The sequence below is a fragment of the Triticum aestivum genome, chromosome 2D (assembly GCF_018294505.1).
Source record: "Triticum aestivum cultivar Chinese Spring chromosome 2D, IWGSC CS RefSeq v2.1, whole genome shotgun sequence".
Classification (NCBI taxonomy): domain Eukaryota; kingdom Viridiplantae; phylum Streptophyta; class Magnoliopsida; order Poales; family Poaceae; genus Triticum; species Triticum aestivum.
Genome location: NC_057799.1, coordinates 655,606,816 through 655,626,560, shown reverse-complemented (window position 1 = coordinate 655,626,560; position 19,745 = coordinate 655,606,816). Strand labels below are relative to the sequence as shown.

General features: G+C 50.2%; 1 protein-coding gene across 1 annotated transcript; it reads left to right on the top strand.

Annotated features, from left to right (window-relative positions):
* The first annotated feature begins 14,217 nt into the window (after positions 1–14,217).
* On the top strand, positions 14,218–15,869 carry LOC123050874 (tricetin 3',4',5'-O-trimethyltransferase-like). The gene is made up of 2 exons (XM_044473596.1): positions 14,218–14,731; positions 14,997–15,869. Exons 1-2 carry the CDS (start codon positions 14,352–14,354, stop codon positions 15,676–15,678), a joined length of 1,062 nt encoding a protein of 353 aa, XP_044329531.1. The 5' UTR covers positions 14,218–14,351; the 3' UTR covers positions 15,679–15,869.
* Positions 15,870–19,745: the final 3,876 nt, after the last annotated feature.

Sequence of the window (19,745 nt, the reverse complement as noted above, 5' to 3'; positions counted from 1 at the left end):
ACAGGCCGCCCTTGGCTGCGAGGCGGCCGGCCGGCGAGTTCGAGGCTAGGGTTTGGGAGTGTTGGGTTTCGAGGAGGCTGCGGGGTGGAGTGGGGAGTGTGGACGACGACCGGTCCACGGCTTCCGCATTTAAGAAGGGCCGCGACCTTTCCCTGGGCGGATGACAGGCGGGCCCGGCCGCACGTGCGCATTGATATTGGCGGGTGGGAGGTAGGTGGCCGCCTGCCACGCGGCCCCGACGCGGACGAGCGCTCGTCCGTTTGCTGTCCGGCGCGACCCAAACCCGACGCATGTTTGCGCTTGAAATGGGTCGGTCCGGACACAAAACGGACAGGATGGGTCCGGATCGTCACGCGCTGGGCCGACCGGTTTGTCCCTTTTACCCCAAACGAACGGGGCCGAACGGGATGGGTCGCGCGGTGGAGTTAGCCTTATTCGTGCGAGATGAGCGAACCGGTTGTTCATGTCGTCGTATGAGTAGTGCAGGCCCGTGGCCCATGTAGGGAGCGCCTGGAGCAGCCTTTTTAGGTGGCTTTATTTCTTTCTATATTGAGAAGCTATGCTTGTTTCCCTGTTCGATGCCACCAAGCATCATTGTCGCATTTTTATCCCTTCGTTCTTGTCTTCAGCAGCGGTTGTTTCTTTTTTCTAAGAGATAATTTTTCATTATGAACGTATACAAATTTTAGTAGTTCTTTTTATGTAAAGTTATTGCTGTAGATTTTTTAGTACAATTTTTAATAGTTGTTTTACCAGTTGCAGTTACATGTCTACTACTAGACATGCAACTTTATATGTTGTAATCCGATTGAAACTGGGGTCGGAAGGAGTTTTGTTGGGCCAGTTGTATGTCCACCATTAAAGATGCAACTGCAAACATTGTAGTCTGACTGCAACTACAGCTGCGTCCAGGTTGTTTTTTCTTTATGAATACAATGTTTTTCTTTTTTATGATTTTTTGATTTCTTCTTTTTGATAGAAAGTGGGAAAGAGTAGTGACACGAAATGGCCCAACTTTTTAATCATTTCATTTTCTTTGTTTGTTTTTAAATCTTTTACTATTTACTCATATATTTTGTCCTCCGCGTGTAACTACACATACAACCAAACTATGCACAATTTGCAAAAGACATATTACACACACAACCTTTCTACAGTCCAACTAGTTTCAGTTAAAGTTTCATTGTTTGTACTTTTTCATTATATATAGATTTTTTTAGTTATTTTCAAAAAAATGTTGAGATTGTGTGTGTATGTCAGCGAAGTCTTTCTTCTCAATTTATTTTGTTTATTTTGTTGTAGTTGCAACCGCCCCAAACCCAGGCGCAACTGCAACTCAGCACACCGTAGCGCAACCGCAAGACCTAAATATCGGGGGGTCAGAGGGAGGGTGTCAGCGCTGGCGAAGTCATTTTCATTTATTTTTTGTATTTGAAACTGACCGAACCCGAGTGCAACTACAACTCAGCACACCCAAGCGCAACCGCAAGACTTATAATGTGACTGCAACCGGGGTCGGAGGGAGGGTGTCACCGCCGGCGAAGTCTTTTTCATTATATATTTTTTGTAGTTGCAACCACCCCACCCCGAGCGCAACTGCAACTCAGCATACCCAAGCGCAGCCGCAAGACGTATAATATGACCGCAACTAGGGGTCAGGGGGAGGGTTGTTGGTGTCGACGAAGTCTTTTTCGTTGTTGTTATTGTTGCAACCGCCCCAACCCGAGCACAGCCGCAACTCAGCACACGTAAGCACAACCGCAAGACATATAATGTGACTGCAACCGGGGGGGTTGGGGGAGGGTTGTCTGCGTTGGTGAAGTCTTTCTTTCCTTTTTGTTGTAATTACAACTGCCCCAAACCGAGCGCAACTGCAACTCAGCACACCCAAGCGCAACCGCGAGACGTATAATGTGACCACAACTTGGGGTCGAGGGAAGGGTTGTCGGCGTCGGTGAATTTTTAAAAAAAGTTTTTTGAAGTTTTTTGTTGTAGTTGCAACCGCCCCACCCGAGTGCAACTGTAACTCAGCACACCCAAGTGCAGACGCAAGACGTATAATGTGACCGCAATCGGGGGGGTCGAGGCGTGGGGTTGTCAGCGCCAACGAAGTTTTTTTGTTTTTTTGTTGTAGTTGCAACCGCCCCAACCTGAGCGCAACTACAACTCAGCGCACCATAGCGCAACCACAAGACATAAATGTGACCGCACACCATAGCGCCGACAAAGTCTTTTTCATTTTTTTGTTGTAGTTGCAACCACACCAACCCGAGCAGAATTGCAACTCATCACATCCAAGCGTAACCGCAAGATGTGTAATGTGACCGCAACTAGGGGTCGAAGCATGGAGTTGTCAGCGCCGACGAAGTCTTTTTCATTACTTTTTGTTTTTCTTGTTATAGTTGCAACCGCCCCAACCCGAGCGTAACTGCAACTCAGCAGAACCAAGAGCAATCGCAAGACGTACAATGCGACTGCAACCAGGGGGTCGAGGTGTGGGGTTGTCAGTGCTGGCGAAGTCTTTTTCATTTTTTTGTTTATTTTTTTTGTTGTAGTTGCAACCGCCCCAACCCGAGCGCAACTACAACTCAGCACACCATAGTGCAACCGCAAGACATAAATGTGACTGTAACTAGGGGTCAGAGGGAGGGTGTCAACGACGACAAAGTCTTTTTTCATATTATTTTTGTACTTGCAACTGCCCCAACCCGAGCACAACTGCAACTCAGCACACCCAAGCGCAACTGCAAGACGTATAATGTGACCGCAACCGGGGGTCATGGGGTGGGGTTGTCGGCGCCGGGGAAGTCTTCTTTTTCATTTTTTTGTAGTTGCAGCCGCTCCAACCCGAGTGCAACTGCAACTCAGCACACCCAAACGCAACCGCAAGATATATAATGTAACCGCAACTAGGGGGTCCACGAGTGGGGTTGTCGGCGCCGGCGAACTCTTTCTTTTTAAAAAATTTAGTTTTTTTTGTTGTGGTTGCAACCGCCCCAACCCGAGCGCAACTGCAACTCAGCACATCACAGCGCATCCGCAAGACCTAAATATGACCGCAACCGGGGGTCGGAGGGAGGGTGTCAGTGCTGCCGAAGTGTTTTTCAATTTTTTGATGTAGTTGCAACCGCCCCACCTCAAGCGCAACTGCAAGTCAGCATACCCAAGCGCAACTGCAAGACGTATAACGTGACCGCAACCAGGGGTGGGGGCGGTTGTCAGCGCCGGCGAAGTCTTTTTTGTTGTTGTCGTAGTTGTAACCGCCCCAACCCGAGCGCAGTTGCATCTCAACACACCTTGGCGCAACCGCAAGATGTATAATGTGACCGTAACCGCAAGGTCTAGGGAGGGTTGTCGGCGGTGGTGAAGTCTTTCTTTTTCTTTTTGTTGTACTTGCAACCGCCCCAACCTAAGCGCAACTACAACTCGGCACACCCAAGCGCAACTGCAAGACGTGCAATGTGACCGCAATCGGGGGTCGAGGGGAGGGTTGTCGGCGCTGGTGAAGTTTTCTTTTAAAAAAATAACTTTTTTGTTGTAGTTGCAACCGCCCAACCCGAGCGCAACTGCAACTCAGCACACCCAAGTGCAACCGCAAGACGTATAATGTGACAGCAACCGAGGGGTTGAGGGGTGGGGTTGTCACCATAGGTGAGGTCATTTTATTTATTTATTTTTGTTGTAGTTGCAACCGCCCCAACCCGAGCCCAACTACAACTTAGCACACCCAAGCGCAGCCGCAAGACGTATAACGTGACCGCAACTGGGGGGTCAAGGCGTGGGGTTGTCGGCACCGGTGAAATCTTTTTCACATTTTTTTGTTGTAGTTACAACCGCCCCAATCCGAGCGAAACTGCAACTCAGCGCACCATAGCGCAACTGCAAGACATAAATGTCACCACAACAGGAGGTCGGAAGGAGGGTGTCGCAACTGCAACTGTCACAACACTCACGCAATTGGTGCAATCAAATTGGTTTTAGTCAAACATTCCGATTTTTACATTGCTCGCTAGTATGAAGCACGAATATAACCCCAGGTATAAATGCAATGATTTTTTTTCAAATAGTGGGACACTCAGCTGCACTGATTGGAAGCGATGACATTTTCGGCACGACAATGAGTAGTTTTGTTGGATGGTGACACGGATGGTTGCTACTTGTGCCTATGCCAACTGTTCCTTTTGGATCCAGGCTCAATCCTGAAATGATTAATTAGGGTCATGTGCTATTGCAAAAACAACCTAGTTGGATGAGAAAATGACAATCACAAACAAAGCACTGAGGCAATAATGGGGCCAGTGAGTGGGATTTTTGGAAATGTTTTTAGTCAGTTTGAATGTTTTGTGCTCATGCCCTTTGTCTCGTACAAGCTTTTGAACCCTGAAACATTTGGTCACTATCATTCTTTTCGTTAGTTGTCTGAAACATTTTTTTGGTAATCAACTGGGACCAAAAGCTCAAATTCACCTCTAGGGGGAGATCGTATCTATGTGTGTTCTGTGCTCAGTGAGCCTGGGTCTGGTGTAGTTCAACCAAGGTTACCCTAGGGACATGTGAGATTAGCTGGGAGGAAGGGCGAGGGAGAAAAGCAGAACAACTTTTCTCTTGTCTATACACCGGGCCCTTGTCTTTTTTTCCTCTCTTTTGTTTTGTTGAATAACATTTTCACAAAGAGGCCCACAAACCAAAAGGGCCCACAACCCAAAACAGACAACCCATAACTGACAAACGAAAATGGAACAAGCCAATTGAGCTTTTTATCTGTTTTCTGCGGCAGACAAAGAAATAAGCCTAGTTCGGTCTGCCAGAGGAACGGGCTGGGACAACAACCAACGTCATCAATACGTCATCCGACTGAGACCATTTTACATCTCATTCGAATGAGTTCCAGGGGCTCCCATAGTATGTTGTAGTACACGAGAATCGAAGTTCTCCTTACCAAACTAACTGACTCTCACTTTCTTGGAATGTAGCTGCCTCATAGTTGGCTCTTTATTTTTTCCAAATATTATTTCTAGGTACATAAGTATATATTTAATCAGAGAAACATCAAATTTTTTCCAATATTCAACCACTAGCTAGGAACGGTCATGCCCGCCGTTTTGATCAGATTTTGAAATGGGCATGAAAAACTAAAAACAAAATTAGAAAATTAGAAAACCTTCGCATTGTGTCATTATATGTGACCAAGTTACCAGAAAAATTAATAAACTTGTAATACGGCAATTCTTAAAAAAAATATTCTCATAAATGAGCCATCATGTGTGAAGATTCATGGCTTTCAAGCCAAAATATAAATCTTATGGCGACATATTATGCACAAGGGTGCATCTTGGAATGGCAAACAGTGTTGCCTAAGTGACTTTTCAGTTTCTTTGAACGGAAAATCAATTTTTCATTTTTTCGATTGCCCAAAATGAGTTTTTTTGTGAACGACCTACCATATATTTGTTGCAAAATTATACCAAATCAATTTTCTAAAATACCAGGCCATATTTAATTCACAATTGACCAAATGATTGGGTGTCAAAAGTTTTGATCCACCTCTCGTGAAAAAGACAAATTTCTGCCGATTCAGTAGGAAACGGGTCAAATTTGAACTGTAGCTGCCTCATAGTTTGCTCTTTGTTTTTTACAAAAAATATTTCTAGGCACATAAGTATCTATTTAATAAGATAAACACCAAAAGTATTTAAATATTCAACCACTATCTAGGAACGGTCATGTCTGCCGTTTTGACCGCATTTTGAAACGGGCATGAAAAATTCAAAAAAAATCAACAAATTGGAAAACCTTCGCTTTGTGTCATTATATGTGATAAAGTTACCATGAAAAATAAAAAACTTATAATACGGTAATTATTTAAAAAAGTGTTTTCAGAAATGATCTATCATGTGTGAAGATGCATGGCTTTCAAGCCAAATGATCAATCTCATGGCCACATTCATGGCATAGTCTGTTCAAATGATCTCATATTGCGCACAAGGGTGCATATTGAAATTTCAAACAATGTTGCCTAAGAAAGTTTTCATTTTCGTTGGACGAAAAATTCATTTCTATTTTTCGAGTGCCCAAAATGAGTTTTTTTTGTGAACGACCTACCATATATTTGTTGCAAAATGGGACCAGATCATTTTGATAATATATTAGACCATATTTAATGTACAAGTGACAAAATGGTTGGTTGTCAAAAGTTTTTATGCACCTCTGGTGAAAAAGACAAATTTCCGCCGATCCAGTAGGAAGCGGGTCAAATTTCAACTACAGCTGCCTCATATTTTGCTCTTTATTTTTGCCAAAATTATTTATAGGTGCATAAGTATTTATTTAATCGGAAATACATGGTTTGGTGGCGATACGTCGAGGTTTGGATGGTGGCCAATGGCCCCAACTCTAGAGCGCGTAAACTCACATGCCCGTCGTGTGGTCACTGCGTGACCGTGGCTTCGCCACGCGTTCTGGACTGCCTAGGCATGTCTACTGGGTTGGGAACTCCCCCGGTAGGTGTTATGACGAAGAAGGCAATAGAAGAATCTCACGAGGAGACTGAACTAAGCTTAAACATGAATTAGCAGCCAAGTGTTTGATTAATGATAGGAAAAATGCACATGGCCAATGTGCCTAAGGTTTGGCCGAGCATGATCATCTACTAAGGAAACTTTCTTAGAAAATTTGCAGCTCAAATAGAGGAGCCTAGGTGTCACTTGCTTTGCAAAGTACCACACTAGACAGAAATAAGAATGTTGAAGCTGGACTCAAATGAATGAATGAATTGATCTAAAATTTGGAGGAAGATGATAATTTGGGCATATGAAGGCACTTGAAAATTTTCATGCCATTTGAATAAATAAAAATGGTACTTCCTTCACATTGCTCTCCACTGAACAGAAAATTGGGAAAAATATTGAGGGAAATTGGCTATATAAATGAGCTAAAATTTGGTGGAGCGAGGTTCTATGGCAGGGTCATGTCGTGGAATTTTTTTAGCAATTATAAATTAACATAAAATATAGTTGCTTAACAAACTGAAAATATTACCAGAAACAAAGATTGGATGGTGAGCTCACATGGATTGTTAGACGTGGCTCAAATTTGTGGAGAGCTATGATTTGGGAATATAGAAGATGTGGCAAAAATTCAGCTCATTAGGATATGCCTAGCTAGTACTTCCTTCACAAAAGCCTAAGCTGAACAAAAACTTTGGAAATTTTCTGAGGAAGATTTACCAGGCAAATAGAGCTGAATATTGTCATGAGGCAATGATTTGGATAGTAAAGAATGCCCAATTTTTTAGGGAATTTTGGGAATAACAGAAATATAGGCTGCTGCACAACCTAGGGCAAAAATTGACACATAGACATGACACATAGGCAAAACTGATGAGATGGCGCCTAGTCATAGCAATGCACCACAATTTACATGGCTATGACCATCTATATTGGTTGTTATCAGCTAGAAATGAGGAAGGGGACCAGTGCTGTTTGATTTATGACCATTTCGTGTAAGGAAATTACGACCTTTCTGACCAAAATGGTCGTTATAGTTTAGGGTTTGGAGCCCCCGAACATCTTTTGACCAATTGGTCACAAATGGTCGTCGATTTATGACCAATTCTTTCAGGGTCACTAAGAGAAGGTCAAAAGTTGACATATTTCTTGTAGTGGCGGAGGCGTGGACCAGCCTCAAGACGCGGTTCATGGGCGTGGATCGAGTTAGGGCGGCACGGCTGTCCACTCTCCGCGGCGACTTCGACCGGCTGCACATGGCGGACGGCGAGTCTCTCGACGCATACGCCGGCAAGATCAGAGGCATGCGGCGCTCTACGCGGGGCTCGGGGCCACGCGGTGATGGTGAAGAAGCTCCTAGACACGGTGTCGGACCGTCTGTACGCCGCGGTGTCGGACCATCTGTACGCCGCGGTGGCCGGCATGGAGCAGTTCTACAACATCGATACGATGCCGTTCGAGTAATCGCTCGGTCGGCTGAAGGCCTTCGAAGAGCGTTTGCGTCGGCGCGCAGGCCGGCGGTGAGCAGGCGGAGGAGCAGCTGATGCTCATGGCGGCACAATGGGGAGTACGGCGGCTTCAGCGCGACGGCGGCCTCGACCACGAAGATGACGGCGGCGGCGGCACGGCGTTGGGCGGAGGAGGCGGCGCGGCCGCTACTACAACTATGGCATGCGCGGCCACTTCCGGAGAGACTGCAGGAAGCCAAACAAAGTGGAGGAGGAGGAGAGAGCGCTCCTCGCTGACATTGACGACGTTGGGCCGGCACTCCTCTAGGTCACGGCTTAGGGGGTGACTGTTGGGAATAATCCATAACTGGCACGGTGGCGACCGGCGTGGGTGTGCGCCAGGTGCGGTCCGTGCAGGGCACGAGCGTATGTGTGTGTGTGTGTCCGTGTGTGTGTGTGCGTGCGTGGGTGTGGTAGGTGGCGACAAAGCTGGAGGAGTGACCGCGTCGGGGCGTTGGACCCGGCTGCGTCGAACGCGTGCGTGCACGTCGGGCGCGCGAGCCGTGGAGCACGGGACGTGGAGAGTGTGCGAGTGGGGTGCGTTGGGACTTGGGAGCGCGGCGTGGTGCGTCAGTGCGCGCGAGTATAAGTCCCCCTCCCTCCTGTGTATTGTAGCCGGTGGATCGAGTTCGTGGTGGTGTGAAAAAACAGAAAAGTCGTCGGTGCGGCAAGGAATTTGTGCGCCACCAAACTCTCTGTGTCCATCCTCCTGCCCTCTGTCCTTATCTCCGGTGATCGCTGTTAAACATATGATTTGTGGGAACTGGCTCAACCCTCTAGGGGTGGCCTATCACATATATTTATAAGGTTACACAATATACAGATTACATAGTTGGGCTACGTTACAAAGTCTAACACCCTCCCTCAATCTCAATTCACTCCTAATGCATCTAGGAGGTTGAGATTGCGCCTACAGACCTCGAACATGGGAGAAGGTAGAGGCTTGGTGAAGATGTCGGCAAGTTGATACTTCGAGGAGATAAACTTGATCTGTAGTAGCTTCTGTGCAACACGTTCCCTCACAAAATGATAGTCAATTTCAATGTGTTTGGTTCGTGCATGGAACACCGGGTTGGTCGAAAGAAACATAGCACCGATGTTGTCACACCAAAGAACTGGAGGATGTGACTGGGAGATTCCCAGCTCTCGAAGTAAAGACTCGATCTAGATAACCTCAGCAGTCGCATTGGCAACTGCTTTGTACTCGGCTTCTGTGCTGCCGCGAGAAACAGTGGCTTGCTTGCGTGCACTCCAGGCGATCAAATTAGGACCCAAAAATACAGCATGCCCCCCTATGGATCGCCTGTCATCTGGACACCCAGCCCAATCAGCATCTGAAAATGCAGATAGAACGGCAGAGGAACTGGGTCGCAGATGAAGACCGTAGGAGACAGTGAGACGCACATAACAAAGAATGTGCTTCACAACAGACCAGTGCACATCAGTAGGTGAATGAAGATATTGGCATACCCTGTTAACCGCAAAGGAAAGATCAGGGCGTGTGATCGTCAGATACTGCAAGCCACCAACAATACTCCGATACTCCGTTGCATCCGCAGGAGACAGAATCGTACCAGCAGTGGCCGAGAGCTTGTCACTGGAGGACATTGGTGTGGGGGATGGCTTACACTTGAGCATACCAGCGCGGCGCAAGAGGTCAAGGGAGTACTTCTTCTGGGTGAGAGCTAAGCTGCCGCGAGACTGATGCGCAACTTCAATACCCAGGAAGAAGTGGAGCCGTCCCAAATCCTTAACCGTGAAATCTCTGCCAAGTGCAGTCACAAGAGAGTTAGCAGCCGTTGCAGAGGAGCTGACCAGAATGATATCATCCACGTACACAAGCAAATACACAGTCACACTTGGGCGTTGAAATAAGAACAGTGAGCTGTCAGCTGTCGATGGAACGAAGACATGAGTACGAAGGGCCGAAGCAAGGCGAGCATGCCAGGCACGGGGCACCTGCTTCAGTCCATAGAGAGCCTTCGTCAGACGACAGAGATGATGAGGCTGCGCATGATCAACAAACCCTGGTGGCTGCCGCATGTACACCTCCACTTCAAGCAACCCATGAAGAAAAGCATTCTGCACATCGAGCTGTCGAAGAGACCAACCACGAGAGACTTGAAGAGACAGGAGAAGCCGAATAGTTGTAGGTTTAACAACGGGGCTGAATGTGTCCTCATGGTCCAGACCCTGACGCTGTTTAAACCCCTTGGACACAAGACGCGCCTTGTAGCGCTCAATAGATCCATCTGCATGTCTCTTGACTTTGAAAACCCACTTCGAATCAATGATGTTGACGCGAGGTGGAGGGGGAACCAGTGTCCAGGTCTCATTATGCATAAGAGCGTGGTACTCTTCCTCCATAGCAGCCCTCCAGTGAGGAATACTCATAGCGGCCTCATGACTGCGTGGTTCAGCGGTGGGATCTGCAACAGCATGAGCAAGACTAGCAGCCAGGTATGTGACAGTTCCATCATGACGCTGTTTGGGAAGAACAATACCGCTGCGGCTGCGAGTGTGCGGACGTTGCGGTGCAACGATGACAGGAGCAGGCGGCACTGATCCTTGAGGAGTCGGTGAAGGAGGATCGGGCGACGGGGGCCCAGGCGAGGCGACGAGAGGCTCAGCCGACCCTGGTGAGAGGGGTGGCAAAGACGTACGGGCAGGCGACGTAGGCGATGACGGAGGCGAAGCCGGGCATGGAGACGGTGATGAGGACCGCTCAAGCCTCTCGGGTGAGGCCATCGGTGACGTGGGCCGCGCAGAGGCAGCCGTGACAGACATCGGCCCAGGTACGGAGGCCATCGTAGGCGCCGGCCCAGTTGCATGGGCAGGCGTGGTTCCAGAGGCGGGGTCGAAGGCGGGAGGCGGTGCATGCATGTGCACCGGCCGATCGACGTGCGTCTCAGGGGATGCATCAGGGAGTAGTTCCAAGCGAGCACCGCGTCCAATTCCTGCACCATGATTAGGTAACAACACAGGCGAATATGCAACATCTTCAAATTGGCCAAGCATAATAGGAGATGAATGCATAGATGGAGGTGTGGTGGGTTGCTGCGGCATGGCGGAGAAGGGGAAGACGTTCTCATCAAAGACAACATCACGGGATATGTAGACACGGTTTGTTGGCACATGAAGGCACTTGTAGCCTTTATGCAGAGAACTATAACCCAGGAACACACATTTTTTTGCCGAAATTCAAGCTTTCTATGATTATATGGATGAAGATGAGGCCAACAGGCACACTCGAACACCTTAAAGAAGGTATAGTCAGGAGTTTCATGTAAAAGAAGCTCAATAGGAGTTTTCATATTCAGAACACGCGTAGGTAGTCTATTAATAAGAAAACACGGAGTAGCAAAGGCATCACTCCAAAAGCGAAACGGTACGGAGGCGTGAGCCAGGAGTGTGAGTCCGGTCTCAACTACATGTCGATGTTTGCGCTCAACAGTGCCATCCTGCTGATGTGTGTGAGGACATGATAAACGATGAGAGATCCCAAGCTTATTAAAGAAAGTGTTGAGGTTGCGATATTCGCCCCCCCCCCCCCAATCGGACTGAACATGAATAATTTTATGCTTGAGAAGACGTTCAACATGCACTTGAAACTGAATGAATATATCAAACACATCAGATTTGCGCTTAAGAAGATAAAGCCAGGTAAAGCGATTATAGGCATCAATAAAGCTAACATAGTAGTTGTGACCACTTACAGATGTTTGTGCGGGACCCCACACATCGGAAAACACAAGCTCAAGAGGACTTGTTACTTCCCGAGTAGAGGAAACAAATGGTAATTGATGACTCTTGCCTTGTTGACAGGCATCACACACCGACATCTTCTTATTGCTAGACTCGATAGGCAGCTCATGACGGTGAAGTATATGGCGAACTATGGGAGTGGCGGGGTGACGAAGGCGAGAGTGCCACTGGGATGGCGACACACGAACACCGCTGAAGACGCGCGGGGCGGATGGATCCTCCAAGCGGTATAAGCCATGGCTCACGCGGCCGCTAAGCAGAATTTCCCGGGTGGCTCGGTCCTTGACAAAAAGATCAAACGGGTGAAATTCACATAGGACATTGTTATCAAGAGTGGGTTTTGGAACAAATAACAAATTAAGAGTCACCGAGGGGACCCGTAAAATATTACGAAGATGAAGCCGCCTAGATGGATGACTAGTTAAGAGAGATGCTTGACCAACGTGAGAGATGGGCATACCTACACCGTTGGCGGTGTGAACCTTGTCGTGACCGTAGTAGGGCTGGTGAGTGGACAGCTTGGCGAGCTCGTTCGTCATATGATTCGTGGCGCCGGTGTCCATATACCATGCAGGATCAATCGGGTATGACTGCGTAAAACCTTGGTCGACGCGTGTGTCCTTGCCCTTGGCGGCAACATGGGCAGCAGGAGGGCCAAAATCTGCCATGGCAAATTGGCGCTCATTGCCTTTGCCATCATTACCGATGCCGAGGAAGCTCCGCTGAAATCGTTTGTGGCACTTGGAGGCGAGGTGCCTCTCACGGCCGCAAAGCTGGCACCGCACGGGGCCCCCACCCGAGGATGGCGCAGGGGGGTGGCAATCCGGGCAGGCGAAGAGGGCGCAGGTGGGCGCTGGCCACGCGATGCCCAAAAGGCCGCTGGCTGGTCGGCGATGGTGGTGACGGACTGGCGAGCTTCGATGCGTTGCTCGGTGAAGAGAAGACGGGAGAAGAGCTCATGCGGAGGAAGCGGCGGCTTGGCGTTGTGGACGGCCTCGGCAAGGTTGTCGTACTCGACATCGAGACCCTTGATAACGTAGCCGGCGAACTCCTCATCACTCAGCGGTCGACCAATAGAGGTCAGTGTGTCCGCCAAGACCTTGATTTTGTTGAAGTATGTTGTGGCAGATGAGTCCAGTTTCTTGATGTCATCGAGCTTGCTGCGAAAGCCATCGAGTGGGCGGTGGAGGTCTGGGCAAACGCAGGTTCCAGAGTTGTCCACGCATCCAAGGAGGAGGCAGCAAAGAGGCAAAGGCCAGCGACCCCGTCTCCTAGGGAGCCCTGGATGGCGGAGAGGGTCGCTTGGTCTTGCTGCACGCACACACGGTGCGCTGGGTTGATGGCCGGACCGTGGACAGTGGGGATAACCTGCAGCAGACATGGCAGGGAACCATCAACATAGCCAAGGAGGGAGCGGCTGCGGAGCGGCGGTAGAACCTTGGCACGCCAAAACAGATAGTTGTCCGGAGTGAAACGAGTGGTGATCAGGTTGTCGAAGTGAAAAGGCCCGGAGAACATGGCGGCGTCAGTGGTAGCAACAGCGGACGCCGCAGGGGCTGCGGGTGCCACACCCGCGAGCGGATCATCGGAGGCCCCCGAGGCCGCCGGTAGGATGGCGAGTGTCGGGGACGAACGGCGAGGGCCGCGGGTGGCGCCATCATCGCGACGGTGGAGGCCGCCACCGTCGACGTCGCGGGAGATGGCGGGATCGGAGCCGAGAACATCGAGCCAACGGTGGTGGTGCCGAAGAATTGGGGCCTCGGCGACGCACCGGCGTGGGCGGGGAGATTGAGAAGGCGGCCAGCGTGGCAGGGAGGGCCCCGGAGCTGGCGGAACCGGAGGCGGAAGCGGTCATGGCAGCTGCGGCGACGGCGGCCCTAGGGTTGGGGCACGGCGGCGGCGGCGGCTGAGGTGGAGTAGGACCTAGGGTTTAGGCTGATACCATGTTAAACATAGGATTTGTGGGAACTGGCTCAACCCTTTAGGGGTGGCCTATCACATATATTTATAAGGTTACACAATATACAGATTACACAATTGGGCTACGTTACAAAGTCTAACAATCGCCGGTGCACCGTGAGTCCATTTTAGCCGCAATTAAAAGAGAACAAATCTTCCCTCCTGTATGTTCCGTTGGCTGCAGCCCGTACGTCTAGCTTTATCCAAGCAGGAAGTACATCACATAATTAATTGTAATAAGTCTGACGAAAATACCTCACGGATATGTACGGGCGAGCAGTCCTGCAGCGGCAGCGACGGCACGGGCGAGGCGCGAAGCAACCGGGCGGCCACTCGCCGGAAGGAGGCCAAGAATAGTAAAGGGCGACGGCGACATGGAGGCGGCTAAGAGACGGCTGAGTAGGAGCATTGCATTGGGACCGGCCTTAAACTTTGCTGGTGACCGATGGGTTAGGCACGCTGCTGCTAGCCACCGGCATGGCCATGTAGCACTGCAAGCTTGCTCGATATAAACCCCTTTCAAACACACTGCCATCATCAGTCCCAGTCCAGGTCTAGATCACAACAACACCACCACCAGCAGCAGCACCAGCACGCACGTAGAACTAGCGACATGGCCGACGAGGAGGGTTGCATGTACGCGGTGCAGCTGGCGTTGTCGTCGGTGCTGCCGATGACGCTCAAAGCCGCCATCGAGCTGGGCCTGCTGGAGACCCTGGTGGGTGCCGGCGAGGGGACGCTGAGTCCGGAGGAGGTGGCCGCAAAGCTGCCGGCCAAGGCCAACCCGGAGGCGGCGGCCATGGTAGACCGCATGCTGCGGGTGCTAGCCTCGCACGAGATCGTGTCGTGCGTGGTAGAGGAGGGCAAGGACGGCAGCCTCTCCCGTCGCTATGGCGCCGCGCCGGTGTGCAAGTGGCTCACCCCCAACGAGGAGGGCGTCTCCATGGCCGCCTGGGCCATCATCGCCCAGGACAAGATCTTCATGGACACCTGGTCTGGTCTTAATTATGATCTTTTTCTGTTACCAAATTTCATAAGCTAATTGATAACAACTTATTCAGTATATATAAACTAAAACTAGTAGCAAAATTTCAATTAATAATCTGAACGATTTAACACTTGGTACCAGCTTGATTTTTTTTCCCATTCGATCCAAAATGGATCGGGTTCCACTATAAATGATAACAGAACAACAAAGCAAAATATATCAGGTATTACCTTGATATTAATGTATGTATTGCCTTTCATCGGAAAAAAGGTGCTACTTGAAGGATGCCGTCCTTGAGGGTGGCAGCCCGTTCAAGAAGGCGCTCGGGATGTCATGGTTCGACTACGCCGGCACCGACATGCGCTTCAACCACCTCTACAACGAGGCCATGAAGCACCACTCCGGCATCATCACCAAGAAGCTCCTCGAGCTGTACACGGGCTTTGATGGGCTCGGCACCCTCATGGACGTCGGCGGCGGCATCGGCACCACCATCCACGCCATCACCTCCAAGTACCCGAGCATCAAGGGGATCAACTACGACCTCCCCCATGTCATCTCCGAGGCGCCGCCATACCCTGGCGTGCAGGTGCAGCACGTGGGCGGCGACATGTTCGAGCAGGTGCCCTCCGGCACCGATGCCATCCTCATGAAGTGGATCCTCAACTGCTTCAGCGACCAGCAGTGCGCGACGCTGCTCAAGAACTGCTATGACGCGCTGCCGGCGCACGGCAAGGTGATCAACATCGAGTGCATCATGCCGGTGAACCCGGACCCGACGCCTAGCGCGCGTGGGCTGATCCAGATCGACATGAGCCTGCTCGCCTACAGCAATGGTGGCAAGGAGAGGTACCAGAGGGAGCTCGAGAAGCTCGCCATGGGCGCCGGGTTTGCCAGCGTCAAATCCACCTATATCTACGCCAACTTCTGGGCCCTAGAGTACACCAAGTAGCAAATATCTCTTCTAGCTCTCCCCTGCATCAAAAATATACTGAATAAAATAAAATTCCAGCTAGTGCAGATCGTGGGATGACACGGTCAGCGTACGAGCTGCGATAGGCACGATTAGTTATGCATGTACGGAGAGCTCCGCTCCAAGAGAATAAAATGAAGAGATCAGAAAAGCCGCAGATTGCGCACGGCACAAAATTGTTCTTGCGTTGTGTGTTGTGTTTGTGTCTCTTCTCTCATCCATTCCACCGTGATCGCGCGTGTTTTTCAGTACAAACATTTGGCATCAGATCCATTGGTTTCCGTGATCCCGACGACATGGGCGGTGGCGGCAAGTGGAGACGCATCGGTCAAGACGGCAACGGGGATGAAACCCACCGAGTTTTGCTTGCCCAAACCAGTCCCTGCGAGAAAATCGCAAGCCCGTCCCGTCCCCGTTGCCGTGCGCGGGGCCAGTTTTTTGCATGTCCCCTAAACCCGTCGGGTTTTCTAAACCCACGGAAAACCTGTCCCCGCGAGCAGTCAGCAAAAACAGCAGGTTTTGAAAGAAAAACAAGAGTATATTAGAGCAATAGCAGCAGCAATAATCAGCATATTTAAGCCACAAATGTAGTATATTTCAGCAGCAGCAACATACGATAAATATTAGCCACAAAGAATAGCATTTCAATAACAAACATAGTATATATCAGCAGCAAAAAAGAGCATATTTCAGCAGCCCGGGCGGCGCTGCGAGATGACTAGGTTTAGGTTTAGGACTGTGTGTGTGAGTGCGTCCCGTGTGTGGTGTGCTGTGCGGCTGTGCCCTGTGCGGGACAGCTCAAACGATCGAGCGAGGGTTGCTCGTGCACTCGAGGGGCTGGGGCGCTGGGCTAAGGCCGCTGGGCCGGCCGTGTTCGTGTATCTGGATGGGCTGGATCAGTAGATGGACGTATTTTGACGGGTATGCCGTGTTTCGGGTTAGAGTACTACTGAAACGATTTTTTTAGAAAAGGAGGATTACCCCCGGACTGAAACGGGTTTGAACCCGCGAAACATGCCGGGTTTTATAATGTACCCATCAGTAGCCCTGTGGGGTTAGAAAGACGCCCATCCCCGTTCCTTAATAGGGTAAAAAGCCATGGGGACACGGATTTTGGGGCCCGGTTGCCATCTTGACGCATCAGCGGTCAGTGGCGCAAGATGAAAAAAATTAAGATGGGGGAACTCTAAAACAAATGCACCAACATATCAGCAAGACAGCAACTCACACATCGACATGCAATCTCATCCGCCAGGCAACCTCATCCGGCGGTGGCAGCAACTGTTGGCAATAATCTTGCCTCATGTATCAAGTCCTAATCAGCTAGGAGCCTGCGTGGTGGTAGTCTTAGGTTGATAGGGTAATTAGGAAACTAGTACTAGTTGTTGAAATATGTCTAGCGGGTCATGTTCTCTGTACACGTATTTGTATGTATGTAAACTGTATTTGCTGATCATTATATATATAGGAAGACGTGTAGAGGCTTTGCCCCACGGAAAAGCCATAAACCTATCCTTCAAACTTCGTATCGGAGCCTTCCCTAGCCGCCGCCGCCGCTTACCCTAGCCGCTGCCGCCGCTCCTTCCTCCGCCGCCGTAGTGTTCTCTCGCTGCTGCCACGATGACAACCACCTCCGCGCTCACCCTTGTTGTGTCCGCCCCAATCATCGCTCCACCTTCGTCATCTGCACCCGTCCCGGTCATTCCGCCCATCACGGTCTCTCTGGACCGCAGCAACTTCATGCTGTGGAGGGCTCTCACCCTCCCCAACTTCGCCGGAGTACGCCTCCACGGCTTTCTTGATGGCTCGGCAAAGGCGCTGCAGCCAACCGTGACGACAGGCATCGGCGACGCTGCTCGGACCGTGTCCAATCCGGAGTACGAGCAGTGGTGGACCTGATCAGAAGGTCCTCGTGCATCTCCTCGGTTCGATGCACGTGGAGATCTCCGCACAGTTGATCGGCTGCAAGACGGCTTCTGGTGCATGGACAGCCATGCACACCATGTTCGCCGCAGAAAATAGCACTGGCGTTCGTGATCTCTGGCATCAGATCCAGGCGCTGAGGAAGGGAGACAAGCCCGCCGGCGAGTACATGAAGAAGGTGAAGGCGCTTGCTGACGCCATGGCCGCCGCTGGCTCTCCTCTTCGCGATGACGAAATCATCGACTACATGCTGACCGGGCTCGGCTCGGTGTTCAACCCCATTGCTGCTTCGATGAACTTCGGGGTCGTGCCTATCACGCTTCATGCGTTTTACTCGAGTGTCTTCACTACGAGGCCCTACAGCAGCAGCAATCGGATATCGAGGATTGGCAATCCTCTGTCAACGCTGCGTCGCGGCCGGTCTACAACAACAACCCAGGTCGCGCGTATGACTCTGGACGTCTGAGTGGCGGTCACCCTACTGGCGGTCCTCTCCTGCAAGGACCAAGTGGCTATAGCCAAGGTCAGAGTGGTGGTGCCCCACGCCGCAACAGTGGAAACGGCAACGGTCCCGGCAATGGCGGAGGGAACGGTGGCGGCAATGGTCGTAACCGGCACTGGCGCCCCAAGTGTCAAATCTGCAAAAACTGGGGGCACGAGGCGGACAATTGTCGTAGCCGCTATGATCATGACAACCGCGCCGCCAACTCCGCGTTCACCTCCTCCTCCGCGCATGAGCCGCCGCACTGGATCACGGACTCTAGAGCAAGGGACCACCTGACGAGTGATCTCGAACGTCTCCACTTCCACGAGCGCTATGGAGGGAAGGATCAAGTGCAAGTGGCCAATGGTGCAGATTTGTCTATTTCGCATATTGGTCAATCCACTTTAGCCGGTTCATCTCTTCGTTTAAGAAATATTCTTCATCTTCCACACATTAATCAACACCTTCTTTCTGTTTATCGTCTTGCCACCAATAATGATGTTTTTTGTGGAATTTCATCGTTTCTTTTTCATTGTTAAGGACAAGGCCACGAAGAAAATCCTTCTTCATGGTAGAAGTCATGGCGGCCTCTACCCCATCCCGCTTAGTCGTGCATCGTCCTCCTCCACTCGCCAAGAGTCTCTTAGCATCAAGATCACCCCGTCCCAGTGGCACCAGCGTCTCGCTCATCCCTCAAATAATGTAGTTCAAAACATTATTAGCAGTAATGATTTAGTGTGTTCTTCTGAGAGTCAGACTTCAGTGTGTGATGCTTGTCAGCGTGCTAAGAGTCGACAATTGCCATATAATTTATCTCATCGTGTTTCTACTATGCCTCTTGAGTTAATCTATTCTGATGTTTGGGGGCCTGCTATTGCCTCTTCTAGAGGTTATAAGTATTATGTCAGCTTTGTTGATGATTACTCTCGTTTTTGTTGGATATATCTCCTCAAGCACAAGTCTAATGTTGAGCAAGTGTTTTACGCTTTTCAGGCTCATGTTGAGCGTCTTCTTCACACTAAAATCATAGCCGTTCAGTCGGATTGTGGTAGCGAGTACCATAAATTGCACTGTTATTTTCAGCGCACTGGGATATCTCACCGTGTGTCCTGCCCACATACATCTCAGCAAAATGGGGTTGCTGAACGCAAACACCGTCATCTCATAGAAACAGGTCTTGCTTTGCTGGCCCATTCTTCTCTCCCATTGCGTTTTTGGCATGAAGCGTTTCTTGCTGCGTGTTACCTCATTAATCGCATGCCCACACCTGTTCTACAACAAGATACACCCATGTATCGTCTTCTCAAGGTGAAACCCGATTACACCTTCCTCCGCACGTTTGGCTGTGCATGCTGGCCCGGTTTGCGCAAATATAACGCACATAAGCTTGCTTTCTGTTCCATCATGTGCATGTTCTTAGGGTATAGCCAGATGCATAAGGGATACAAGTGCTTGGATCGCTCCACGGGACGTATATACATCTCTCGTTATGTCGTTTTCGACGAGTCTTTCTTTCCCTACTCCACCCCTGGTGTCACCATAGATGTCTCCTCATTGGCTGATGTGCTTTCATTCCTTTCCAATGAACCGGCTACGGGTGACAATATGCGTCAATATGACCTGTCCTATTTGTCTACTC

Excerpts from the sequence above, each read along its gene's own strand:
- LOC123050874 (XM_044473596.1), top strand. The coding sequence starts at position 14,352 with ATGGCCGACGAGGAGGGTTGCATGTACGCGGTGCAGCTGGCGTTGTCG. Across the intron at positions 14,732-14,996 it reads AAGATCTTCATGGACACCTG|GTGCTACTTGAAGGATGCCG; the intron begins GTCTGGTCTTAA and ends ATCGGAAAAAAG.